Below are 26,421 nucleotides of genomic sequence, written 5' to 3' on the forward strand. Positions count from 1 at the left end.
AATTTTATTGGGAAAAATCATTTTATTTTCAAGCATGTTTTTTGCTATTATTTTCCAATGCAAACAGTGTGAAAAGTTTATTAGAGAACAAAGTTTAATGTGGAAACAACCAAAGCAATCATCAATACACCAACCATCTTCAAAGAATGAGAATGTGAAATAATAGAAGCTCTTGGAACTTGTGGGCTTGAAAATCCACTCACTGAATTGGAGGCACCTGGCTGAACAGTAGTATCAGGTTCAACAGTTGGATCTGCAGAAGGTCTTGTCTCTGTGGCAACATCAAAGAACAATGAGGAAACCTTAATTGGATCCTTGTCTGGACTTTCTGAAACACCACATGTAGAAACAGAGCCCCATTTCTTAATTTCACCTGATGTGATAAATCTGGAGGTTTCTTCTTGTCCCTGATCACCAATAAATCTTACATTATCCACAATCAAATCTCTGTACGGACTTGTAGCAGTGATGGTACCAGAGAAATAGAAGGAAAATCTTTGGAATTGTTGAACTCCTGTAAAACTCAAGTCAGAGAGTGGAATTCTAACTCTTGTGAGACGAGTTTCATCAATCTTGTAGAATTGAGTATAGGTGCTGTTAGTTGTCAGAGTTTTGATTGTTGTAAATTGTTTGGTATTTGAATTGTAAGAAGCAAAGCTCATTGTCAATTCAAAAGAGCCACTGCTATTAGTTTCTCTCACAAAGAATTCGAAATACTTGTAAATGGAAGTATCAACAGCAAAAGAAGTGTATCTGTACAATTGTAATCCACCTCTTCTGAAACTCATGTAGAATGATGAGCTTCCACATACTGGATTAATAGAGTAGGATGTATTCGAAACTACATAATCACCACTACCTGAATTGGAATAGACTTGTGCAGTAAATCCAGTTGACTTGGAAGGATCTCCATCATTGTACAGATACAAGGCCTCTGACTCATTCTTTACAACACAAGGTGAAGTAGTAATAACAAATGGTGGTAAATTACAAGTTCCACTACAATACAATTGGGCTCTCAAATGTCCCTTTGGATTTTCAGAACTTGAAACCTTTACAAAAATTCTTCCTTTCAACAAGTCAACCCATTCACCATGAGATAATTGTAAACCAAATCTACTTTGAGAATATGGAGATGGAACATAGGAATATGAAATAATTCTTTCAACAGAACCAACGGATCCAACACCCACTTCAACAAGAGTTGCCTTGTCATTCATATTATGATGCAGAATCAAATCTAACATCTTGTCATTGTAATTGAGAAAACCAAAAACTGTACCAACTGCACTACTCGATCCAGATGCTAGTGGAGTAATGGAATTTTGTTGACACATTTCCAATCGACCAACAAATCTATCTTCCTTCAAGAAAACTCTGTAGGTTTCTCTTGGATTTTCTGGAAGACTTGGATTGGCAGTTCCACAATAATTATTTGGACAAGTGGCAGTGATAACAATATCTTTAGAGTTACTCCATGAACCATAATCAACAAATCCATACCATTCCTTCTTATTATTTTTGGAATAGGTATTTTCAAATTTGATATACAAGTGACCAGTAGTAGAATTGAATATTATATTATGATAATATTCAGTTGGATAATTGACAACGTCTTGGAATGAATTGGACAATTTCAAAGTCTTTGGATCTGATGTAGAGGTTATAGAGAATTTAGAACCTTTTGGATATTGAATGACCATGACAACCCAATCGCCAGAAGCTGAAGATTGCATTTGTAAACTCATTGGGTTTGGAGGAGGAAGATCAAAAGCATATTTCATGGCATAGAAACCACGTGATGGAACATTGGATTGCATATAGAAAGTTCCACCAGAAGACATTCCACCAGCAGTACTTGTTTGGATGTTTCTAGTGAGGTCTGTAAGGTACATTCTTGGAATTCTTGTATTGTAGGAAATATATTCTGGATGGGAAATACCATATGGATCGATGATTACAGAACTAGTAATATTGTAATTCAAAGCTCTAAATTGAACGTAGGATTCACCAATAAATGGACAAACAGAGGCGTTGTTCCACTCTGATCTAATTTCACAACCTTCAAAGTTTTGAATTGCATCATTACCACTAATCCATGCACCAGCAGCAACACCAGTGATCGATCCATCTATATCCATGAAAACAGCACCCTTTCACAATATCTATTTCTGGTATGGAGCTTGAAATAATTGTCAAGATAGGACAATGCACCAGCTCTTCTATATTGATCAGTGACAAAGTTTCTAAAAGTCACATTTCTCAACAATTCAGCACCGCCGTTATCATAAGTTTCATAACCCTTAATGACCACAGTTGTTGAGGCATATAAATTTGGTCTTGTTCTATTTCCCTTATCAACATTTGGTCTCAAAGTATAGTCTCCAATATTATCCGATTCTCCAATCATGATTGAATCGGTAATGTATGAAGTACCAGGTGGAGAATTCATCTGTCTCATATTATCAGTCAAGTACAAGTTTTTGAAAACGATATTTCCACAACGAGCCCAAATTCCATAATTTCTCAACTTGTAAGCTGTGAAATTATCAATGAGAGCCTCAATAGATGGATAGTAACCAGCTTGTTCAGTTGTGCCATCAGCTTTTTCCATATCATCCATGAATAGTCCATTATGTCCACTGTGAGCTACATTTCCTGAAAATGGTTTAGGTGGAGCAGTTCTTGGATTGATAGAACCTGGGGCGTACAATGAGGCACTGGCACCTGTTGGGAAAGTTGGCCTAAATAAGAATTAAAAACACTTAGGTGATCATGAATATTTTGTAAAAAACTTACATTCTAATAACAATTTGAAAATTAATCAAGTAATAAAGATGATAACTTACGTAAACCAATAGCAATGCTTTCCACCAACAGCATGATTATCAATGAATGAATTGTTTGGATTGGTAATCCAGAAAACAGCAACTTCACTATCAGATGGAATCAAACGATACGTCAAATCATAAACAGGTTTTGGACGAATTCCCAAATTATGCTTGAACACATTACCTAGTTCAGAACCATCCTCCAAAAAGTATTCATGACCAATAGCATTGAAACAGACATTATCTTCAAGAAGGAAATAATTAGTATCATGAACCACATAACATCTCTGGAATGAATCATGAACAGAACATCCCCTAATATAGTATTGAGTGCCAAATGTTGAGTTTTGTGCAGTATTTTCCAGGAGGTGAAGATGGAATGAATATCTTCCCATCAAGCCATATTGACCAAACTTTCTAATTTCAATTCCTTCAACTTGAAATTGAGTAACCAAACGAACCATGAAATGACCACCGAATTGTGAAACATCAGATGAGTTGTCACCTTGGAAGATAATTCTTCTGGAGAGTAAACCAACTTCAGGTCTAATTTCAGCACCATTGCTGTAGTGAGTATAATTGAGTGGAGAATCTAATACAATGGTTTTACCACCGTCTAAAACTTGAGTAATGACACGTTCTTCGTTTTGATCAGGGAAGTAATTACCAATTTTCCAATTGACCAATGATGAGCTAACTAATCTATAATCATAAACTTCACCATAATCTGATGAGGCAATAACAATAGAGTCGCCAACTCTCCATGATACGCTTTCCCTCAACTTGATTTGATTAGAACCTTTCTTTGCAGTTACAGCAAGATCAGTAAAAGTTGGTGAGTCAACTTGACCAAAGATTTGAACCTTGGATCCAGATAAGAAACCAATACCCTTTGAACCCATGTTAACGTTATCAAAAGGATCGATACCAATTTCACTTTCTGTAGTGCGAGAACCATAGAATGTCAAAATAATCTTGTTAGTAATTGGACATGTGGCACTTCCCATGATCCAGCTAGCACCACTTTCAACTCGAATGTAATCTACATGCAAAGTTAAATTGGCATTATCGAAAATGAGAGAACCACCAGATAGTACAGTAATACTGCGAAGTTTGTAAGGAGGAGATTTATCAACCTTGACAGCTTTGTTAATAGTAATTTGACTGTTGGCAACTGAAAAACCAGACAAAGAACTGAACAAAGTAAGACCGCTTTCAGCATGTGGACAATTGGTTTGACAACATGCTAAACATGCAAGTGCAAGAATAGTAACAACTAGTGTCAGTAATCTTGACATTTTTTTTTTGATGTGTTAAAAAACAATGCATCGATAGCTCCTTAAAAACAAACTCTTAGAGTAACGCAATATTGATTGATGATACAAGGTCTTATGAGAAGTTACCTGTCAAATGCTACTTTTTCATTAAATGGTCGTTAAGGAATTAAAGAAAGAGATGAATTTCTTAATATTGTACTTGGTCATCCATTAATGATAACTCTGTATTCCAATAAATCGTTGTATTGAAGAGATTGTAACAATGAGTGTTGTTTCGTTTTTTTGTGGTGATTGATTGGCTATTAACATGTCCCTAATTTGGTGTTACTCCTTGAAATTGTAACACATTCGAAAAAATGAAGAATACTTGTTAGTTTCATTGGTAACACACAATGTACAGCGGTATGTTGACGTGTTGATTGAAAGACTGTACAGAAACAAACTATCCCTTCTTGTTTCTCAAGGGAAAATAAAGTGGCTGATGAACTGAATTGAGTGTTGTATAAGTTTTCAATTCCAAATTGAAACAGTTCTTCTGGAATGAGAGAATAAAAACCGTAAATAAGAGGATATTTGGTAAATGATTTTATGGTCCAACAAATGAAGATACTGAGATTTTGAAAAAAACATCTGCATGCTGTTTCTTCTAAGGAGTTTAATTATTTTCATCAGTACTACAAATAATGGTACACAGAAGGACTTTGAGAATGGTTAATTGGATTTAAACGTGCTTTAGTTTTAATGTTAAATGTAATGAAACTTAAAAAAGAAGTTTATGAACAATCAAAAACTTAAATTAAGATATTAAAGTGATTTCTAATAATAAATAATATCAAGAATAAATTCTGATAAAAATCTTAAAAAAATGCTAAGACTAAAGCCCGTTATTCGAAACTACACTGTTATCGGAAATTCAAGAGGATTTCACACTGCAATAACCCTCAACACTGAAATTGTTATCAAAATGCCAAATATCTCTTTTGGTTTTGGTGGAAGCTGTGTTGAAAAGATAGACATTGATTATTGTGTGAAAGAGGGCCAACATTGTAAAGCAAACGAAGAACTGTTTTATTTTACAGGATATCCATCTAATATTCATGGTGGTGTTAGAGCCTTACAATCAGGAGTTGTGAAAAAGCTGTTGGCAGATCCAAACATTCAAGCTCAAGAAGGAGCACGTCAGGAAATGTTGATTTTTGACACTGACGAAACTCCAGTAGAGGAATACTTGCCAGAGAAAAAAGAACCAATTGAAAAGAAAAAGAAGGTTAAAGAAATTGGAGATGGATTTTATAATATTTCTATTTTTTAAAGAATAATTATTTCAACAATCTTTTTAATTTTTATTGTAAATTGGAATTAAACAAAACCACCATATATATAGACAGTTCAATTACCAAAATCCAATGGATAGTAACCAACATGATATAGTGGTTCTCTTAGTGTTGTGTCCTCTAATTTAAATTTCAAATGTTTCTCTGTGCAGTTCAGTAAATGTTCTTCCACTTCTTTGGTTGGATATTCTTCCTTACAACAAGGACAAACAGAAAGAGTTCTCAACTGATTGGTATTTTTCTTGCACAGATCAGGTAGATTGTGACAAGTTGCCAAATGTCCAGTTATTAACCGTCTTGGAAAAACCTTTAAACATCCAGGGCAAGAAATCTCTGCTTCTTGCAGAGCTTGTTTAAATTCCTTTCTCTGTTCTATAATAATGTCGATATCTTGGTCGTAATCAATTTGAGCCAATGCAGAATTATCATTTGAAATTCTTGGTTTAGTACGAAAAACAAGTTTTGGAATTCTCTCCAGTTGAAGAATTGTTTCATTGTATAGATTAGGTAATTTCTTCAATGAGACCCAGCACATTCTCAATGGTTCATCAAGTGTTGTCTTGAGCAAGCTTTCATTTTCAAGAAATTCCATGTATGGGAATGTGAATAACAATTTTGAAAGGTTTTTGTAATTTCTTGAAAGAGCAGAAATCAACTCGAAATATTTCACCTCATCATCAGAACCTTGATGTTCATAAAAAGATATTCTAAAGGTTTCCAGATGAATCATTCCTGAAATGGATTCTCTTACAAGATGACAATCCTTCGACTTGACATCTTCCAATACCAAATGTTTCACATTAACAAATCCAGAAACGAAAGAACCCAATCTAATTTTCGAAAAAGTATCTCCAATAATCCTTATATACAATTCCTCAATCATTCCTCCAACGCCTCCATAATCAAATGGAATATTTTGCATTAAGTTTGATTTGAAAAATTCCAATCCCAATGTTAATCTTCTCAATTGTGGATTATTGGCAAGATTTTTACAAAGCTTTTCGAGCGCATTTCGAATATCCTGTTCCGTAAGATGTCTTTCAAGGAATTCAGTTGTTATATTATAATCTACCACCCTACTCTTCTCATTGAACACTTCTTTAGCTAATAACCCAAAATCTCTTCTATTACTTTTACAAACCAGTAAATTATTACGTGATTCATTATATTCAAACTCTTGCTTGTCATAAAAGTAGAAATTCTCTGAAAAGTACAAATATTCGAAATGTCCAGAACCGTACCGAGGCAATCTAGTATTGTCAATGACTGCAATTTTTGATTTCATCAAAATATCTCTCAATAAATCCCCACTAGAATCCCCAATTACATTTGAAAGTGAAACAAGCTCAGTATCTTTACAAATTTTAACCAACTCTCCCATGGTTTCAACATCCATACTTTCCCATAACTGTTCTCCATATGGAGATGTTCCATTATTAAACAAGTTAAGTGTAAATCTTCGAAGAGCTGGCTCAGTTAAACTATTTGGAATGTAACCACCTTTCAAACTCTGCAGTCTTGTGAAAAATTCAATTGATTCTCTCTGTGCTCTATTTGGAATGAAAACTTTCTCATTCCTTGCCAGTGGATTCAAGTTTCCGAATAGACGAAACTGTTTTCTGCAAATAATATCTTCAATTTGACCATTGATGAATAAATATTTGATTGTCATTCGATTCGATTGGACAAACTTGATCGTGTATCGAACAAATGGCAATAGATTTGTTTGAACATTAGTTTCTGTCATGACATTTGGTTGTTCTTCTTCAGATAGGAGCTGGACATTCGGATAGAAATGTAGAGTTTCTAATTTTTCAATGACTAATCTTCGCCATGATGAACAAACATGTGGAATAACTTTGATCAACAGGTGAAAATCAAGGTATGGAAATAATCGATAGAAAGCAACTTCTTCTGGTACCTGTTGATGAAAATACATTTTTTTTAATTGTGTCATATGAACCTTTCGAATATTGTAATAAACGAATCTAAGAAATAATTCAATGGCATTGAACATCTAAAGTTTATTTCCAATATTTCTCGATCAAAAATTCCAATCCTTTACACAATTTGTATATTCATGTAAAAAGTCTTACTAAATTGACCAAAATAATGTAATATAATTTATCTTTTTCTTCCATCATATCTCCAATCATAAAAATCCAGACATTCAATCTCATTAACCGAATCCATATCAATAAAACCAAACTTCTTCTGACCCTTATTCTTCTTGAGAGATTTACAAGGATTACCAGTATGGCACATATGACAATGAACAACGCGACATTTACCTCTCTGTCTGGTCTTATTAGTGTGTTTTCCACTCAATTTACCTTCCCTCTTCATGGTGAAATGTTTTGAAAGTGTTCTGATTGAAACGTGTGTTTTGTAGGTGTGTTGTTTTTTCTAAAGTGATATTTTTAAAAATAGATTTATTGGCGGAAATTAAAAGAAATTAAGATGTTGAAGTGTAAAGTTCGGAGAAAGGAAAACAACGATTTTCATTAGATGTTACAATAAATAAATAAATATTTTACAATGGAACTTCGTTTAATGCATAGCTTGGCTGTGGATCATGTTGGACACGGAATGGACATTGAAAAGGTTGTAAATCAGCTCAATGTTTGCTGTTCGAATGGTGTTGAAAGATTCCAAATCTTTGAGCCATTTCTGTAGAGTTTCAATAATGGTATGCTCATCGTCTGGTTTATACAATCCAACAGATATGCCAATCTTGAACTTGTTGATAAAGTTTTCCAGTGTTGTGTCTGGTTGATGATGCAGGGCAATGATTGCATTCTGTGTGGCCATTGATTGAAATACAATTGGTGGAATGGAAACTTGTGAAGTGCTTTGGACACCACACGAGTCACTAAATAGATTCACATGAGAATAGGGAGAGAAGAGTCGAAGGTACTTTTTGAGAGTTCTACTACTTGCCTTCTTTCCTGGCTTGACAAAGAGGATTCTATCAGGATGTTTGGAAGTGAGCTCTTCAATCATTGAGAATAGTTTGATGGTGTTATGAGTTTTAGATTCCTTTTCATTTCTGTCCTCAGGGAAAATGTCAAGATTGTAAGATAATTTCTTATCGGTGAGAAGAAGGAATTTCACTCTTTCAAGATGTTCGCTCTCCAAAATATATTTGATGATTTTAAAGACATCAGAATCACATCTACTCTTGTCCTCATCTGAAATCCAATAACTGATTATCAAATCCTTTGAATTCTCGTCGAAATTCAGAATATCTTTCGAACCAATAAGAGTAAAGTCTTCTTCGTTAACATTCACCAAATAGTCGAGCTTCTTATCAGATGGCTTGACACGGAACTCTGCCAAATTGACCAATGAAGGATACAGAACACTAGTCTTCTCAGATTTGATTTCAATAAGACTTGATAACTGAGTCAAGTCTGGAGAAGAGAGGAAGGTCTTGTAAACGAGATCATTATGTTTTACACTCTCAGTTATGTACTTGTTGGTGTTTGATGTGTAAATATAATCCAAAACTCTAGTAAACTCCATCAATTGAGGAGGTAATAAAGATAATGACTTGTAACCAAGAATGCTTTCCATTATGAAAATATTATGAATATGTCTTGTAGAAATGACATATTGAATTAGTAGGGAGAGTACATGTTCATCTGGAGGCAAAGTTTTGTCAACAAAATGATTCAGATGGAAAATATCTGTCGAATATCTTTCCAATTCTGCACGATAGGCATGATTTGATTCTTCTGTGTCAGTAGTTATTACAACCACGTGCCAGTCGTACTCAAATATAAATGATTCCATGAGTTTAACTATGAATTCTCTTCTTCTTGGGTCATTTAAATTTTCTGAGACCAGAATGATTGATCTATCTTTACCCTTGTGGAATTTGTGACGATCATGAGCCAGTCTCCTCAGAATTGTCTTTGAGTTTGGAATTTTAACTTTGGTAGTGAGGTATCCTCTGCTTTGCAGCTCTTTTGCTGCCTTCTCCTCAAACATGGTCTTGTATCTCTTTTTCAGATGTGTGCTGATAAATTTCTTTTCCTCTGACTTTTCAGTGGTTACTCTATCAGAATCCTTTTCCTTCCCTTGAATATTGTGCCAAAGCAAAACTTCTGGAATGGTCCATGAACGATAGCCTTTTTGGATATATTTCACCCAAAAATCCCAAATAACTAATGAGTATTCCATAGGATTAGAATTAAATCCTCCTAATTTTTCAAAAACTTGTTTCTCAATCATAAAGGTGGAATGGAACAAGTTCTTTTGTGTTAACATTTGGGCAGACTCCTGTACTCGATACAGATTGAAGAATTTCATCTTATCAAATTCTAGTGTCATTGTATTCACCATAGTAATAGGTGTGGATGTGGAGAGTGTTTGGAATTCCAAGAAGAGAAATAATTTCTCAAGCAAAGAAGGTTCAATCATGCCCCCTGACTCTACAAATGTTAAATACCTCGATTCTTTTGCTAAATATTTACATGCTACAATTTTGAGCATTCCTTGTGATTGCTTCTCATTTGAAAAGATGAGAGAAATCTTGTTTGTTTTGTACATTTTTCCAATATCTATTGGTGTTTCTTTTTCCACTGTTGGATTGATAGAGAGCCACCTTAATATCTTATCATGAGGCTCGCCTTGGTTTACAATGATAATCCACTCAAAATATCTAAATGTTTGTCTCAATATTGAGTCTCGTGTGTTCTTGAAGGAATCTTCATTTGAAAAAGTAGTAATTACAGAAACTAGAGGAGTATCCTTTCCTAAATGATTATTATTGAATTTGTGAACACTAATTTTCTCTTTGGAATAGATTCTATAGTTGGATATTGGAGTATTTTGAAATAAAAATTCATCATATGGCATGACTGGCAGTATCGAGTCCATTTGTTCGAAATATGAAGTATGATTTTTAGAGTTGACATGTTTAGAAATTATTGAATGGTGTTTTGATTTGACAGTCTTTTTTGAATTTCCTTGTTGATGCTTGCCTCTCAAAATATGTCCATGTGAATGAACAGTATCTTTTTGTTGAGTAGCAACTTCCTTATGAATAGGTAGACCCTTGTCATCTTTTGAAATTACAGTCTCTGTTCTATATATTGAAATAAATCCTGAAATGAGTAGAAACATCAAAATGATTACAAGTAAGAAGGCAGTAAGTGTGCATTCCACTTTTTCAGGTCTTTCTTTCAGCATTTTAGTTTCATCAATTGTATTTCTCTTTCCTCTCTTACTCTTTTTTGCTGGTTTTGAATTAAACCTCTTCATGACGCTCCTATTTCTGTTTGTTGAAGAGTATGAGAAGGAAGTTCCTCTTTCCACATCGTAATCGTCATCATCATCGTCATCACCATCTAAAGTAATAAAACTTCCTCTTCCTCTAGGTAGATAATCATCACCATCCGAATCATCAAACTCCTCCTCTCCACTCGAATTTGTATAATTTTGATAATCTTGATCATCCATGATATTAATTCCCAAATCAACTTCTCTCATTTCTTCGTCATCATCGGAATCATCCACTCCATCATCCCTCCTCTTTTTAAATAACTGTTTATGAATATCAACCTTCCTTTGAGTTGTCGAAGAAGCAGAAGAACCTCCACGAACAAACGAAGGAGGACCAAAACCTTGAAACATTTTTTTAATATTATTAGATTTTTATTTTCGAGATATTTGATGAATCATCTAGTTTACAAAAGCAGATCTCATTATCCAATGGAACGACCTTTTAAAAGATGGATAATGTTGGGAAGAGTAAGATCCAAAAGCTTATCAATCCAAAAACGTAAAAAGTGGCAATAATTGGCTTACTCATGTTAAAACTTGGTAAACCCATTTGATTGCAGTAGGCATGTAAAAGGATGGCAGCAAGAATGCAACTAGTTTTTGCATAAATGTATCCACAATAGAACCCAAATACTGATGTGTAGGTGAATTGCACTATAACATTAATAAGTGCAGAGGTAATTGACATTTGTCCATGTACAACATGTTCAATAATATGATGGCAATGGCAAACTCCAAATAAGAGGCATGCAATCAGTAATGAGCTCAACAATGAAATTCCTCCATAATAATACAATAAATAATGTAAACAAGTTCTAAATACAATTTCCTCAGTCAATGGACCCATTACAATAGCTCTGAATGAGAAGAGTCCTTGTTCATCCTGAATAACTTTCTGCTCATCTAAAAGGAAAGCAGTGAACAATTTCGACATTTCCAACAAGTTTGTACACAATTCCACAAATGATTTGCACACCCACTCAATTTTCCTCTTAATATAATCCATATTCAATTTGGAAACTTCATCTACTTCCAATTCCTCAGCAATAGGACCCAAAAACAAGCAAGTATTCAAAAAGATTGCAATAATTATTGCCAAAATTTGGTAATGTATCTGGGCAAAATTAAATCCCATAGAGGAGAGTAATCCCATTTCCTGATGACTTTCATGATTTCCGAAGAATAAATAAACAAGACAGGAATAAATTATCGAGACCAATGATGACAAGAGAACAGAGATACTTCTACGGCGAACTTGTGATGGTTCATTCCTAGATTTTGCTAAACTTCCATCCCACATATACAACGATCCGACATACAATGCCGAGAGTACAATGGCGTGAATGACGGCAAGGATTTCTCTACTATTTTCAAGCATTTTTTTCAAGTTGACTTTATTTATTTAATTATTGTTTAATTTAAATTAATTTATTATTTACAATGTTTACGATATTAATTTTACAAGACCTTGTTGAATGAGATATTCTGCATCACCTAATTGAATGAATAAATGTGAACCTTGAACCAAGTTATAGGTCTTGCCACTTTCTAGCAATCTACTGCCACTTGTTTTGAGAACTTCAACTTCCACACAATCTCCTTTAGGTGGATTGGCATGTTTATATAAATCAAAACCAATTTCCTCTCCATAACTATCAATTAATTGTCTGTATTCTGTTGCAAATCGTTGTTCATTGTCACTCAAATCTTTCCAAATTGGTGTATTTTCAATACTTTCATGATGCATGGTGCTGATAGATTTCACTCTATCAAATCTTGTATGAAGATAGGCCAATAATATTCTCTTATATCTTTCATAAATTGTGAAAATTAAAGCAGATGACATTCTCAGTTTTTCCGTATCCTCTTCACTCAGTTCCTCTTCTTGTGTATTTTGTGTCATGATATCAATAATTTGGTCCGAAAGAATATTGACTTCTCTGATTACAGAAGATACAAGCTCACTCTGTGATTATTTCATTCCGATCATTTCATCATCAAGCATGTTATATTAATTATTAAATTATTTAAATAATTATTAGTAATTTGTGATTACTATTGTGTGCAATTATTTAGAAAACCTACGTTGAATGGAGGCAGTGTATTGTCTCTGGTTTGGTTTAGTTCGTGAAGCAGCTGTAACGATTTCTCCATTTTTTTATTTTTGAAAATTTGAAATGAATCTTGGCGGGAAATAATATTTGAGAAGAATTATTGATTTAGATAAATCTTCTTTCCTTTGGGATGTAATTTCTTTGGGAGAGTTCATACTTGTAGGCTTCATCCAATTTGAATAATAATCTTGTTGGATATTCATCGAGTGGGAATTCTGAAAGGAAAGATCTTTCAATAAATGTTCTTGCATCTAAACCCATAACTGTACGGTCCTTAATTTTGTACACTCCAATATAATCCTCGCAGTAAACATCTTCGTATTGCTTGATTGATTCTCTTGTAAATATTTTACATGGCAATTTGAGAGATGTGAAATAATCAAAATGGTTAAATTGAGCTGCCATAAAGTCGATGAATAATTCCTCTTGGTTGGCTGTGTTGTCCACTTCTTCCAAAATTAATCTTGACCATATGTGCTTGTCAAAATCTCTGACTACAACATCACCCTTGTGAATAGCATACCAATTGACAGATTTGCATCTCACATTACCAAATTGCAATCCGAAATTTGATAATCTATACAATTTCCACTCTCCACTAGATTTAGAAGGGAGCATTATGAAAATCTCCTTATTATTAGCTTTCAATCTGAAAAGAGATCTAATCCAAGCAAGATTAGCAAATCCATTTGGTTTCTTTTCTCCATGTGAAAATTTGTAGTAATATTGATGAGATATTGGGAATTCAGTATCGGTAGCAATTTTTGGAATGGTACAATAAACATTACTATAATCCAATATTGGTTGGAGTGTTCCCTTATTTTTCTTAGCAAGTTCCTCAAAGTATGTCACCTCCTGTTGAATACTTTCTTGGTGAGCAATGAATTTTTCAGGTGGACAAGGAATATCAAAACATTTTCCTTCACTCTTTGGATCAAAGTAATCCTCAACTTGCCAAGTATCATGGTATGGTTTGTGTAAAATTGATCTCAATTGTTTCACAGAGAAAATATACTTGTTTGTCTGTTCGCATCCCAAGCCAATCAATGTTGTCAAATTAATATAATCTGGAAATAATGCTTTTTGAAGATCCACCAATTTTTGATTGGTTGGCAATCGGAGCATGGCATCCAAAAGAACTGCACAAATTTAAATCAAAACAAATTAAATTGCCAATACAAACCTTTGTATGCCATCACATTGTTATTTGGTGCAATACTTTGAATCAATCTAATAATTGCTTTTTCATTCAATGGATCAAGGTTTAACACTTGATTACAATCGAAAATAGCTTGTTCATACTCTTTCTATAAACATATTAACAACAGTCAACCAACCACAAAATCCAAAAACCTACCAAAGACAAACAAGCTTGTGCTCTATTATTAAAAACTCTCACATATTGTTGCTTTACTTCCTCCGATGACTGATCGCCAACCATCGATAACAATCGGATGGCTTCCGAATACACTTCCTTGGCTTGAGCAAACTTTTTTTCTCTCACAAAATTATTTCCCTGACCAATCACGTTCTCAATTTGTTCCATTTTTTTGATGGTTTTAATAATAGTCACTCAATTTTTATAAGGAACGTTAAGGTATGAAGTAAGAAATAATTTTTGATTTCAGGGAACAAGACCAGATGAGAAGAATGAATAATTGTTTTGCTAATTTCCAATTATTTGGGCTTCTAATTGGAAGTTTTAGAAAGTTTGGAAACAGCAAAAATCTAAAATCAAAAAAATCAAAAGTTTTTGGTGTTTTATTCTCTGCACGTCTTTGTAAATATATATATTAGCAAAATCAACAACAAGAACCAACAAACAACAATAGCCTATTTATTTTGATAGAAGTTAACAATGGAATCCTACTGGCTCGGACCTAATAATGAAGTCTCTCAAGTGCCTACAAATAATGATTCATCCTCTCCTGTGAATGATGATGAGGATTTTAATAGTAATACAAGAAGTGAAGAAGTAACCTCTTCGGTGGCTACAAGTACAATCCTGATGGATAGACAACAAAACCAACAACATCATCATCATCATCAATCGAATAATCATCATAATCATGATTCACCTCAGAGTAATAATAATAACAATGATCAAAGAGAGGATATGATTTCGGAATCACCTACAAAATTTAATAGCTACTTGGATAATGTATTAAAATCGAGTTTCATGACCAATTTAATTGTGTCGTATTGGGACAATAATATGGGTCCTCGACCTTTGAAAATTTGGAATGGAACAGTACCAAGAAGTGAAATTCTAACAGATGATACCCTCTTGTTTATTTCTAGATTTTCAATGATGGATGATATGCCAAGATATGAAGAAATTGGACCAAATATTGAAATTAAATTTAATATCATGTCGGATTTGAATGTAATGGTACTAACAGCTGTATTTTGCAGTAAAAATTGGGAAAAGGGAACATCAAGGTCGTTCTTTAGGAGAAAGGTTGATCCTCCACCAACTTTATTTACAATCAGTATTGTAATGAATAGAGAAAATCTCTCCAAATTTATGGTCATTAATTTTATCATGAAGGAAAAACTCATTACACTTGCCAAGATTATGAAACACTTTGCTGATCAATATACCAATTCGAATCAGAATGAAGTTATTTCAAATTTCGAGAACCATTTACATGAATTTGTACAATTATACGATTCTCTGAGTAGAATTGTTTATAGCCCGCCATCAATGAATTTGTATACTACTTTATTCAGTGAAGAAATTTCACTGAAAAGACTCTATGAAAGTGAAGAGGAATCAATATTTCTCCAACGAGCAATATCATCACATTTAGAAACACATGGTTATAGTGTAGTGGTTGGCTTACCTAATCAATTGAGGGAAATCAATGTTTGGGTGAATACATTGGCCATGTTCCTTTCACAACACGAGAAACAATTAATCAAACATGCCAAAAAGATTGAAGCTACAAAACTACCAACAGAAATTCAAACAGTTGTAAAAACTAGTTTCTTCAAGAGAGCCTCAGCACCAGTTAAAATGTTGGATCCTGAAAATCTATTCAAACCTGAAATATTTGTACAAGGTCTTGTAGTTACACCTGATGTTTCGCATTGGAAAGACTTGATACCTACAAAATCACTACTATCTGGTAGATATCCAATATCAGTTATAGATTTAAAAGATAGAAAAGTATATTCCTTTAAAAAGTATCAGTATTTCCAAGCTTTTAAGCAGGAATTCTTTGAAGAATCCGAGTCAAAGAATATTCTCAATGATTTTGGAATTCAAAACACTGGTAACGACAAACAATTTAGAGATCACTATGAAGAGGCTAGAAGAATTTGCACAAGTGTTCAAGAGCTGTTCTATGTCATTCTCAAAGTTATGCCCCTAACAATATATCCCTCTATGAGATATTCCCTCATTTCTGAGTTTGTTCGGCTTCTTAATAGAAAGGCGTTGGCACTTGCAAAATACGTTCATTCAATGAGGAATGTGGAAATGATAGCGCCTGCCAAAATTCAAAAGGTTCTAGTGAAACATGTTATGATTAATAATAGTGTTCAGAAATACAGACCTGATGATTTGACTTCTGAATTAATGGCCATTACTGCTACAGCAGAGAAATTACAACACGGAGTTTATACAATAGTAACAGGAGATCCAAGACAAGAGGCAGAAGATGTTGTTAACTTTTTGGGGTCGACAAATTTCTAATAGTTCCTTAATAAAAATACACGATTCTTCAAATAGCCTTTAACAGTGGAGAACCTTCTCATTTGTGAACAAAAGGACGATTGAGAAAAGATGGCAACCCACCATACACTAATATTCTATATTTCGTTCAATAAATATTTATTCAAAATTTAGTTAAGCTTAACAATGTTAGCCTTCAAAGACTTGATGACATTCTTTGGTTCAGCACTTGGACAGGCATGAACGAACTTACAGATCTTGGTTGGGGTAACAGCAAGAAGGAGTTTTTGAACAAGGACAGGTGTATAGGTATCAACCAAATTTTCACAGGCTGGTCCGAAGGTGGATGGCAATTTAGCACAGACCTTGTCCAATTTGTCTTCAACAAACTTGTCAATTGATTGTTGATTGATTTCTCTTTGGACGAGTTCCATAGCCATAATACAAGCTGGACAGATGGCCAACTTCTTGATTTCAGAGGTCATGACTGGAGCAGCGAATTGCTTAGCAATGAAAGCTTGCTTGGATGAACACAAGTGCAAACCAGAACAGATTTGAGATGGGGAGTTGTGATCTTCGAGCTTCTTGATAATGTATGGAACCATTCTAGCAATAGACAAACAAGTTTGAGTAAAGACAGATGGAATGTTTGAGCACAATTGGTTCAACTTCTTTTGGATTTCTTGTTGAGAGTGATTAGAGTTGATGAAGTTTTCAATTTGACCAACAGCATACTTGCAGATTTCACATTCAGCATCACCAGCCTTAGCTTCAGCCTTTGGAGCTTCAACAACAGGGGTAGCAACTGGAGCTTCAACAGTAGAGTTCTTTGGGCAGAGTGGCAATTGATCAGTACAGACTCTGACTGGAGTTTCATAGGTAATCAAAGCATTCAACAATTCATGACCATAGACGAGAACAACAGTGTTACAGATCTTTCCGAATTGGTTATCACCCAATTGAGAACAGACACCGAGGAGGGCCTTTTCAATAGCTGTAATAACAACAACAAGATAATGATGATGAATATTTAACATTTAGAGTGTTAATAAATAACATACCTGGTTCTTCCTTGAGGGCAAGGGCTTCAACAGTTTGGACAGCATATTCACAGACGCTACAGAATTGGCTTGGAGCAGCAGTAGTGAATGAGAGGGAGGCTATAGTACCATAATATAACATATTTCATCAATGTCCACAAAAATTATTAAATAACGATCATCCAACATCATTTCATCATATTCAAAAATAATAATCATCGTCATTATCGCATCATGATATGTATATTTAATAATATTAATATTCCCTTCTATTGATGATGATTAAATACTACATACCAACAATAGCCAACAAGACGGCAACAATAATGGTGGAGGTCTTCATTTTTTTTTAACGATTGTTTTTAAATCTTGTGATGAGGAGGGTACTTACTCTCGGAGTTAAAGAGTTTGAGGTCCTAAAGAATTATTAAGAGATGATTGGTGAATGATTTGAGAAGCTTCGATACTGCAGGACCTAACTGACATTTTGTAATCATCGTTGTAATGTGGTATTAATTGGTTGAATCCATAAGATTGATATGGATCATTAATTTGGTAGATTAAAAGGGAGTTTATCTTGAAATTAGTGAATTTGTCTGAATCCATAAGATTGATACTAATCATGAATGATCATTAGTATTAAAAAAAAGAGGAGCTTTGTAACACAATGATGATTTCTCACCTTATTAATATTTATTGACCATTTTACCACAACAAATCCATTAATATTTAGTGATTTTTTTAGAGGATCCTCACCTAACCAGAAGACAAACATGATCTCAAATATGTTTTTCCTCAATCCAATATTTTCTTATTTCCTTTTTGAATATCCTAATCCAAATAATTCTTTCTTTGTTTCCTACAATTCAAAGAATGTTTCATTTCTAGCTAGAAACCTTCCTGTTGGTATGATTAGAGTGGCTCTTTATAAGAAGGAATAATTTGTTTGTCTCGATTTTTTCATTCTCCTGTTTGTATTTATCGCCTCAAACCGGTGAAAGGTTGTTGGTTTATTTCTTTTGATGATTTTTGTGAAGTTTGTGAATTCCAACAATGAAATTTTTATTTTTAGAACTCACGAATGATTTAAGCAAACAATTAACTCTTGTTTGAATTAACCAAACATAAAAAAACAGCAACACAATGTCCCTCACAGCTACTTCTCATTATCAATTTGCCCACAATGAATTTGTTGGCATGTCTCATTATCAAAAACTGTTGTACATTCAAAGCAGGAAGGTTGAGGCAAATCCACTCTTCTGCACCACTTGTCGAACTCAAGAATATGTCGTTGAGGATTATTCTCAAGGATGTATGGTTTGTAGGGGATGTGGTGTGGTTGTACAGAATCAGTTAATCAGTACAGATGAAGGTAAGTTGTAACATTAGTAACATTAATACGAAACATGATGTAAAGAACAAAGAAATTTCCAGAATGATGATGGTGTTGAAGACAAATCACGTACTTCAAAAGCCAATAGCAATGAGTTATTGGATGGGGATTTGGAGACATCTATTGCTAGAGTTCCTGGTCAATCAGGGCAACTTGTTAGAACACAAATGAAAATTAACGAAACAACAGAGAAATCCGAATCAACTCTCAAAACAGCTTTTAGTGAAATTAGCAGATTTGTAGAATTAGTGGGAGCAACACCTAAAAGTGCATTCACAATTCAACAAATCTTCAAAGCACTTTACACATTTAAAAAGGTCAACTCTAAAAATTTGAAATCTTCAATCGGTGCATGTTTATACAAGGGATTGAAGATTGAAGGAAGTGCAATCACCATTAAGGAAGTCTGCGTCCATGTCAAGGTTTCCGAAAAGAAATTGAATAGAATGGTAATGCAATTGGGTAAAATTGATTCTCTCAAAGAATTACTAGCTCAGGATACTCACTCTCCAAAATCATTCATTGAAACAATTGCTCAAAAGTTGAGTTTGCCAACCAAGATTCTCTCATTTGCTCTGGATATTTGTGAGAGAGCTCTTTCTAGTGGTGTCGATGCAGGAAAGAGTCCTTCAACTGTTGCAGCTGCTTGCATTGTGTTTGCTTCTCAAAATCACAAAGATCAGCAACATGTGAAAAGTGAGAAGGACGTCGAGGCCATTTCTGGAATAACTAGAGAAACAATCAGAAAGGCAGTCAAGGATTTTAACATGCACAAACAATCCCTATTGAAAATCAATAAATAGCAACACTAACCTTATCATTATTCAATTGTTTTTGGCTTTCCAAAAATCTGTGTTTTCAATCCAAAACTTGGCGGGAAATTCCAAATAAGTAATTATTAAAAAAAAATGTTGAAAAGGACAAGGAACCTCGTTGCTGCCTCAAAGCAAGGACAACAATTACTATTGGCCACTCATAATTTATATGGATTTAAAAAGCCAACAACAACAACAACATGTTCATCGTCATCAGCACTTGTTGGTAATTTTAGTACAAATCGCTCTGCATTGTTTATTCATCCCGATGAATTAATTCCAACTAAAAAGCCAGTCAATAGATTTTCGAGAAAGTTTGTTCCATTCACTAGAAAATCAGCCAGTGAATATGAAGAAGACCAAACAATTGAAAGTCAGAAAGTATTAATTGAAGGAGGGTATATTAAACAAATTTCTTCGGGTGTCTATACATTCCTTCCACTGGGTACAAAAGTATTGGAAAGATTAACATTCATCATTGATAAATCATTACAGAAAATTGGATGCGAAAAGATTGTCATGCCATCATTAATTCAATCAGAGTTGTGGGAAGAAACAGGAAGATGGCAAACTGCTGGAAAGGAATTATTTAGATTATCGGATAGAAAGGACCATCAATTCTGTCTTGCTCCAACTCATGAGGAATGTGTTACAGATGTTGTTCGTTCTCTTGCATCAAGTTACAAACAAACTCCACTTAGACTCTATCAAATTGGTGTCAAGTTCAGAGATGAATTGAGACCAAGATATGGTTTGATGAGAGCAAAGGAATTTATTATGAAGGATTTATACTCTTTTGATATTGATAGAGAAAGAGCTTATCAATCCTATGACGAAGTTGTTGGAGCTTATAAGCAAATTTTCGATTTACTTGGACTTGACTATGCCATGGTTGAGGCTGATACAGGAAATATTGGTGGTGACAAATCACATGAATTCCAAGTCTTGTCTGAGGTTGGTGAGGATTTTGTTTGTAGATGTAGTTGTGGAAAGAAATATTCTGCCAATATTGAAAAGGGTGAAGGTGTAGCTCCAGAAGTTTTTTCAAATGTTAATAATCGCGAATATTTCAAGGAAACTAAACCACTCTCGACCAATATTGATACATTGACATCATTGCTCGATGAATTAGCTCCAAATTATGATATTCACTTTGCTACATCAGAACCTGTAAAACACTTGCAAAGATCTAGAGTTGGCTACACTAGAACCATTATTGTTACTCAAAAGGGAGACACTGTAAATGAAATTAAGGTTAAGGATGCTGTTAAGAGTTTGGAAAAGACAGAAATTTCACTTGGACAAATTGTTCGTTATGCATCTGTTAAGGATACAATCAAACACAAGACAAGTGCTAGAGTCTTGATATTAATGGATTCTTCTGTTGAATCTTCAATTGTTGATAAATTGACAACAGGAGGTGATATTGAAGGTCAAAAGACATTCTTGAGATCTGTAAACCAAAATGATATTTGTATTAATAATTCTTCAGAATGTAAGAACACTCCAATGATCATTAAGAAGGGTATTGAAATTGGTCACGTTTTCTACTTGGGTAAGAAATATAGTGAACCAATGAAGGTTTTCTTCTCTAGTGAACAAGGCAAGAGAGATGTTGCTGAGATGGGTTGTTATGGTATTGGTGTTTCTAGATTGCTCCAATCAGTCGCTGAAACACACAAGACTGAGAAGGGTATCTGTTGGCCAATGTGTATTGCTCCAATTAGAGCTTACATGACTCCAATGGTACCAACTGCCAAGATGTTGCCAGATTTGACACCTGAAGAATTTGAAAAGAAGAGACAACAAATTATTGAGGCTTCTGAGGAATTCTATCACAAATTGAATGCTGTCAGTGCTTTCAGAGGTGAAGTCCTTTTTGATGATAGATTGAAGGAAAGACCACCAGTCAAGCTCTATGATGGTGTCAAGTTTGGTTCTCCATACATTATTGTCATTGGCAAGGATTATTTGGAAAATAGAACATTTGAAATTCAAGATAGAGCCAACAATGTAACGTTACACATGACTGAATCAGAAGCATTGGAATTCTTTGAAAAGGTCTCACAAGATTTTGAAAAGCAAATGTCTGTTCTCTATTAAAAATTCCTTACAAAATCATCAATAAAAAATGAGTAAACAACAAACAACTACAAACACCTTACCAACAACATCAACTTCGGAGGATGATAACATTCGGGAACCTTTTTATATTTATCTTCAAAATAGCGAGTTGAATACCAATTTGCAAAAATACATTTCTGCCTTTGTGCAACATATTGCTAGTATTTTGGAACAGGATGCTCCTAATATTCGAAGAATAGTTTCTTTTTTACCAGAAAGAAATGGTATTCTGTTATTTGGATTTAGAAGATCAACGATCAAGGTTTTATATTCATTTCTAAAAAGTTTGGATAAAAAGAAGAATAATATTAATTTTGAAATTAATCTAGTTTTGGTAGAATCTCACAAGATGACAAATAATTTCAATTTTTAATTTATTTAGAAATAGGCAAAGAAGAATGATATCACAATAATCAGATAGACTACTAACAAGCTGAAACCATGGAAATAATTGGATTTACCATCAATGGTAACATAATTAAGAATGATTACAGCAAAGAAAATAGCTACCAAGTCCAATCTTGGGAATGTAAGAGAAAATACCTTTGTAATGTCTTCTTGGAAAATAATAGTACTGAAAATAACAAGAGCTGGAATTTGGATTAAAGCTGTTTGAATACCAGCAACATTACCAATTTCCAAAGATAATGTAACATTATTTTGTAATGCAAACTATAAAATTTGTGGTGAGAATTACAACAGTATTGTTAAATTATACAAACCTTAATAGCACTGACAATTTCTGAAATATTTGGAACGAGAGCGAAAATCGTAAGACCAGCAAACTCTAATGGAATACCCAGAGGTTCAAATGCTGGCTCTAGAGATTTTGTCATGGCTTCAGCGACAAAAGCAAATGCTATTGTTGCAATGAGAAGAATGAGTACACAAACCCAACGAGGCCATTCAGCAGCACCGTGACCACCTGGAGTCTTTCCTGTACCATCATTATCTTCTTCATCAACCTTTGGAGCTCTGAGATAATACTTGTTGTGAGTCTTGAGTGAGAAAATCAAACCAACAAGATAGGCAAGTGGTAGAATTGCAGCTGTAGTTAAGGCTAATGGTTTTGCCTTATGTTGATAAATTGGATCTTTAGTAAAGTCCTTCTCTACATAGATGCAATTTTGACAGGCAAGATGGTATGGAACTGTTGTACCGTTTCCAGTATTATTTTGACCACCTGGGTAAGGGAGTGAAGCAGTGCCATTTGCAGTGTTATTGAAAAAGATAGCCAAATCTACACAACTGAGACAGGTTAATTCATAATCTGAATATATGTGTTAATAAAATGTTAAATTACTGGTCAACTTACTGCCATAAATTGTGTAGAATAATGAAGGAACAAAACAACCAACGGTAGCGACAAGCAATAAAAGAGATGAGGTACCTGCAGCATGTTTGTTAAAATATTGAACTCTATGTTTGAAACCTCCAAATATCATACTAAGTCCAGGAATCAACAAAGTATCACCCAAAAATGATCCTGTAACGGCTTGCATGACAATCGCACTCATACCCTTGTAAAGAGTGGCAAAGTAAAGAATAATTTCAACAACTGAACCGAAAGAAGCATTAAGGAAAGCACCCACAACATAGTTACTCTGTGCTGAAATAGAACTGACAGCCTTACTAATGTAATAACTCAATGGAATGACAGCTAAAATACAAGTAACAAAAATTCCAACACCATATTCCTCAACAAATTCATCACTGAAAGCAAACCCTAAAACAATACTAAGTGGTACGAAAGGAAGCATGTTGAACAATAAAACATTAGCACCAAACAAGGAATACTTGTAATAGTAAAGATTGAAAGCTTGGTATGTACAGACCATGATATCACTTTCAACATTTGGTGGAAACTCGTCACTAACATGGAGCTCTAAAAAGCTCTTATATAAAAGCTTTAAACCATGGAACTGGACTTTGGTAGTGGGTATACCAAATACAGTAAGCCAAGAAAGTACACAGCATACGCAGTGCACAATAAATAAAATTGGAGCAGGGAAAATGCACCAAATCACCATACCAACAATTCTTAAAAACTTTTTACCACCTGATTCTCTTGCATTCTCATCATAGTACACTTCTTCTGACTCATTTGGCATCAGTGAACTATTTTCAGAATTAACAGCATGGTTGTGAGGAACAATTCGCTCAATATATTTACCAAATGGCCAGAAATAATAAAAAGCCATAGATAAACACTTATTTCCATATGGAATGCAAAATATTGTCAAATAACACAATAAGGCAACAAAGATATAACTCAAAAATAACCACCATCCCCAAAGTAATGAGTAAACAATATTTCCGAATGAAATCATTCTATTCTTTTCAGGTTTTTTCACTTGTTCTGGTTTAAGATCACCCACTTGTTCATACAAGGTTTTAACCTTTTCACTTCTTTCATTAATGTCTCTTACAGTTACGTGACCTATTCCGAGTGTCACAAATAATAATGAATTTTTAACATACCTGCAAAAGGCATAATACCAAACATGGTATTCATAATGGATTTTTTAACTTCAATTTCATTTTCTCCATCAACAGTAATATCATCTTCGTTTTCATCTTGATCCTCAAATCTCAAAGAATATCTTTTTCTTCTCTTTAGTGAAGAAGATGAATTCAAAGCATGTTGAAAATCCTCATGATATTCACTACTACTGTCCTTTCTATCAAATGATCGAATAATATCCCTCGATGAATCTCCATACGGCCCATAATCACCTTCCGATTCAATAGGTTCTTCCAAGGGTATATATCCCCGAGTGGTACTATTATTATTATTACTACTATTAACATCGCCTTGTTGTTGATATGAAGAGTGTTGTTGTTGTATGTGGTCATCACCTCCATCACCACTAACAATATTCGGATGATTGCCTGCACCACTACTGTTACGTCGCCCTCCAGCACTCTCTTGATTTTGCCGCATTTTTTTTGATGAAGAAATTTGAAAATTCGTAAAGTATCTTCTTTGCTGATGATTCTTGTTCGCTCTTGTTGAATAATCATCAAATAGCAAGTGATAGGATGTGAATTGATGAACACGAATTCAAGGTTGGTTTTGGATATGTTGAAGGTTAGAGGAAAATTGCATTTTGTATAGAAGGAGTACAATGTTAATACTCCGAGGGCAGGTAGATTTTTTGTGTCGAATCGTTTTGGGTATTGTAAGTTCTGTCAGGTAACTTTGCAAATATTTTGTCATACATTTATAATCTTAATGATCACAGTTGAGCTGTTTTACAATCTTGTTGTAAATTGTAAAGTTTTGGATTTATCAATTCAAATCAGACTGAAAAAAATGGGACAATCACAACCATCGTATCCTGCCTCTACTCCACCATGCAATTGTGATGATAAACACAACGTGAGAGAGAGTGTCATTAAAAAGATTGGAAATGTCAGAATGGTTCCGATTGATATTTTCCAAACATTGTTGGAACAAGAGGAGAAGAATGATGAGAATTTAATTGATTTATTTAATGAGGAAAATTGTTCGATTTATGAGAAGGAATTACCTCATGAATTATTTATTCATATTTTAGGATATCTTACAGGGAGTGAAATTGTAAAACTGGGACGAACTTGTAAAAATTTTCAGTTTTATTGGATTAGAAATAGGACCTTGTGGAAAGGGATATTGCAAAAGGAAGAACGTGATGATTTTGTTCCTTTCATGTATTTTAGACCAATTTTTGATTCATCAATGATTCAATCTATAATTTATTATCATACATATTTTATTCCACTTATTAGGAACTCATTCAAACGTAGTGATGAAAAGCAGATAAAAGCTTTTACCAAGACTGTACTGTTAGGACCTGAAGGAAGTGGAAAATCTGAAATTGTAGCAAGAATTGTCGGTAAAGACTTTGATCCTACTTATACTCCTACAATTGGTATGTTTTTTAATAATATTTTCAGACATTTATAAAGATTTATTAGGTGTTGAGTTTGCAATGGTACCATATCAATTAAGCACTGGAATTAATGTTAAAATGCAGTACTGGGATGCTTCAGGCAAACCTACTTTCAACTCACTTTCGAGAGCCTACACGAGAGGTGTACATGTAATCGGTTTCTGTTTTGATTTAAACAATGAAGAGTCATTTTCAGAAATGAAGAACAGAGTTGAGATTTATAGAAATGAGAATTTTTCAAATTTAAAGTGGAATGCAAACCTGAAGGAGGAAAACGCTCACCTTTTAATTCTCGGAATGAAAAGAGATTTGGAGAGAAAGGTATCGATACAGCAAGTAAAAGAATACATTTCCGAACTAATTCAAGTAAAAAAGGAAGGAATATTACTGAAAGATTTGAGAATTCAATATTTTGAATTGAGTAACAAGACAGACACGATAGAAATGATAGAATTTCCGTTTATGTATGGTGTCCTCCAAGTAGAAGATAAGCTGGCAGTCGAAAGTCCACCACAACCTGTACATGGTAATCTTCCTGCCAAGAAATAACATCATTTCACAATTCCTATCAAACAACGATTTTTTGTAAA

At 34.0% G+C, this 26,421-nt stretch overlaps 9 protein-coding genes across 9 annotated transcripts; 2 read left to right on the forward strand and 7 right to left on the reverse strand.

The window, feature by feature from the left end:
- Window positions 1-80: 80 nt before the first annotated feature.
- On the reverse strand, window positions 81-7,381 carry NAEGRDRAFT_53564 (uncharacterized protein; the record flags this gene model as incomplete). The annotated part of the gene is made up of 4 exons (XM_002670436.1): window positions 81-2,131; window positions 2,215-2,744; window positions 2,850-4,005; window positions 5,506-7,381. 4 exons carry the CDS (start codon window positions 7,379-7,381, stop codon window positions 81-83), a joined length of 5,613 nt encoding a protein of 1,870 aa, XP_002670482.1.
- A 611-nt stretch (window positions 7,382-7,992) lies between these two features.
- Window positions 7,993-11,082, reverse strand: NAEGRDRAFT_53565 (uncharacterized protein; the record flags this gene model as incomplete). The annotated part of the gene is made up of 1 exon (XM_002670437.1): window positions 7,993-11,082. One exon carries the CDS (start codon window positions 11,080-11,082, stop codon window positions 7,993-7,995), a length of 3,090 nt encoding a protein of 1,029 aa, XP_002670483.1.
- Window positions 11,083-11,173: 91 nt separating this feature from the next.
- On the reverse strand, window positions 11,174-12,109 carry NAEGRDRAFT_74579 (uncharacterized protein; the record flags this gene model as incomplete). The annotated part of the gene is made up of 1 exon (XM_002670438.1): window positions 11,174-12,109. One exon carries the CDS (start codon window positions 12,107-12,109, stop codon window positions 11,174-11,176), a length of 936 nt encoding a protein of 311 aa, XP_002670484.1.
- A 66-nt stretch (window positions 12,110-12,175) lies between these two features.
- NAEGRDRAFT_74580 (uncharacterized protein) lies at window positions 12,176-12,634 on the reverse strand (the record flags this gene model as incomplete). The annotated part of the gene is made up of 1 exon (XM_002670439.1): window positions 12,176-12,634. The coding sequence occupies one exon, from the start codon at window positions 12,632-12,634 to the stop codon at window positions 12,176-12,178; it is 459 nt and encodes a 152-aa protein (XP_002670485.1).
- Window positions 12,635-12,860: 226 nt separating this feature from the next.
- On the reverse strand, window positions 12,861-14,391 carry NAEGRDRAFT_81856 (TPR repeat domain-containing protein; the record flags this gene model as incomplete). The annotated part of the gene is made up of 3 exons (XM_002670440.1): window positions 12,861-13,984; window positions 14,029-14,152; window positions 14,203-14,391. The coding sequence occupies 3 exons, from the start codon at window positions 14,389-14,391 to the stop codon at window positions 12,951-12,953; spliced, it is 1,347 nt and encodes a 448-aa protein (XP_002670486.1). The 3' UTR covers window positions 12,861-12,950.
- Window positions 14,392-14,603: 212 nt separating this feature from the next.
- NAEGRDRAFT_81857 (uncharacterized protein) lies at window positions 14,604-16,578 on the forward strand. The gene has a single exon (XM_002670399.1). The coding sequence runs from the start codon at window positions 14,704-14,706 to the stop codon at window positions 16,543-16,545; it is 1,842 nt and encodes a 613-aa protein (XP_002670445.1). The 5' UTR covers window positions 14,604-14,703; the 3' UTR covers window positions 16,546-16,578.
- A 91-nt stretch (window positions 16,579-16,669) lies between these two features.
- Window positions 16,670-17,910, reverse strand: AM17 (uncharacterized protein). Its single transcript, XM_002670441.1, has 3 exons — window positions 17,862-17,910; window positions 17,586-17,684; window positions 16,670-17,518 (listed from the first exon to the last, which is right to left on the reverse strand). The coding sequence occupies exons 1-3, from the start codon at window positions 17,905-17,907 to the stop codon at window positions 16,695-16,697; spliced, it is 969 nt and encodes a 322-aa protein (XP_002670487.1). The 5' UTR covers window positions 17,908-17,910; the 3' UTR covers window positions 16,670-16,694.
- Window positions 17,911-22,247: 4,337 nt separating this feature from the next.
- NAEGRDRAFT_81860 (uncharacterized protein) lies at window positions 22,248-24,840 on the reverse strand (the record flags this gene model as incomplete). The annotated part of the gene is made up of 4 exons (XM_002670442.1): window positions 22,248-22,568; window positions 22,619-23,166; window positions 23,212-24,336; window positions 24,378-24,840. 4 exons carry the CDS (start codon window positions 24,838-24,840, stop codon window positions 22,275-22,277), a joined length of 2,430 nt encoding a protein of 809 aa, XP_002670488.1. The 3' UTR covers window positions 22,248-22,274.
- A 372-nt stretch (window positions 24,841-25,212) lies between these two features.
- NAEGRDRAFT_74586 (rab family small GTPase) lies at window positions 25,213-26,380 on the forward strand (the record flags this gene model as incomplete). Its single annotated transcript, XM_002670400.1, has 3 exons — window positions 25,213-25,511; window positions 25,668-25,810; window positions 25,857-26,380. 3 exons carry the CDS (start codon window positions 25,213-25,215, stop codon window positions 26,378-26,380), a joined length of 966 nt encoding a protein of 321 aa, XP_002670446.1.
- Window positions 26,381-26,421: the final 41 nt, after the last annotated feature.

This window comes from Naegleria gruberi, assembly GCF_000004985.1.
Source record: "Naegleria gruberi genomic scaffold NAEGRscaffold_71, whole genome shotgun sequence".
NCBI classification, from domain to species: Eukaryota; Heterolobosea; class Eutetramitea; order Acrasida; family Naegleriidae; genus Naegleria; species Naegleria gruberi.

Bases quoted from the DNA above. Each gene is read 5' to 3' on its own strand.
- NAEGRDRAFT_81857 (XM_002670399.1), top strand. From the start codon at position 14,704: ATGGAATCCTACTGGCTCGGACCTAATAATGAAGTCTCTCAAGTGCCT.
- AM17 (XM_002670441.1), bottom strand. From the start codon at position 17,907: ATGAAGACCTCCACCATTATTGTTGCCGTCTTGTTGGCTATTGTTG. The intron at 17,685-17,861 runs GTATGTAGTATT...ATGGTACTATAG, and splicing joins CGTCTTGTTGGCTATTGTTG to CCTCCCTCTCATTCACTACT. The intron at 17,519-17,585 runs GTATGTTATTTA...TTGTTATTACAG, and splicing joins TGCCCTCAAGGAAGAACCAG to CTATTGAAAAGGCCCTCCTC.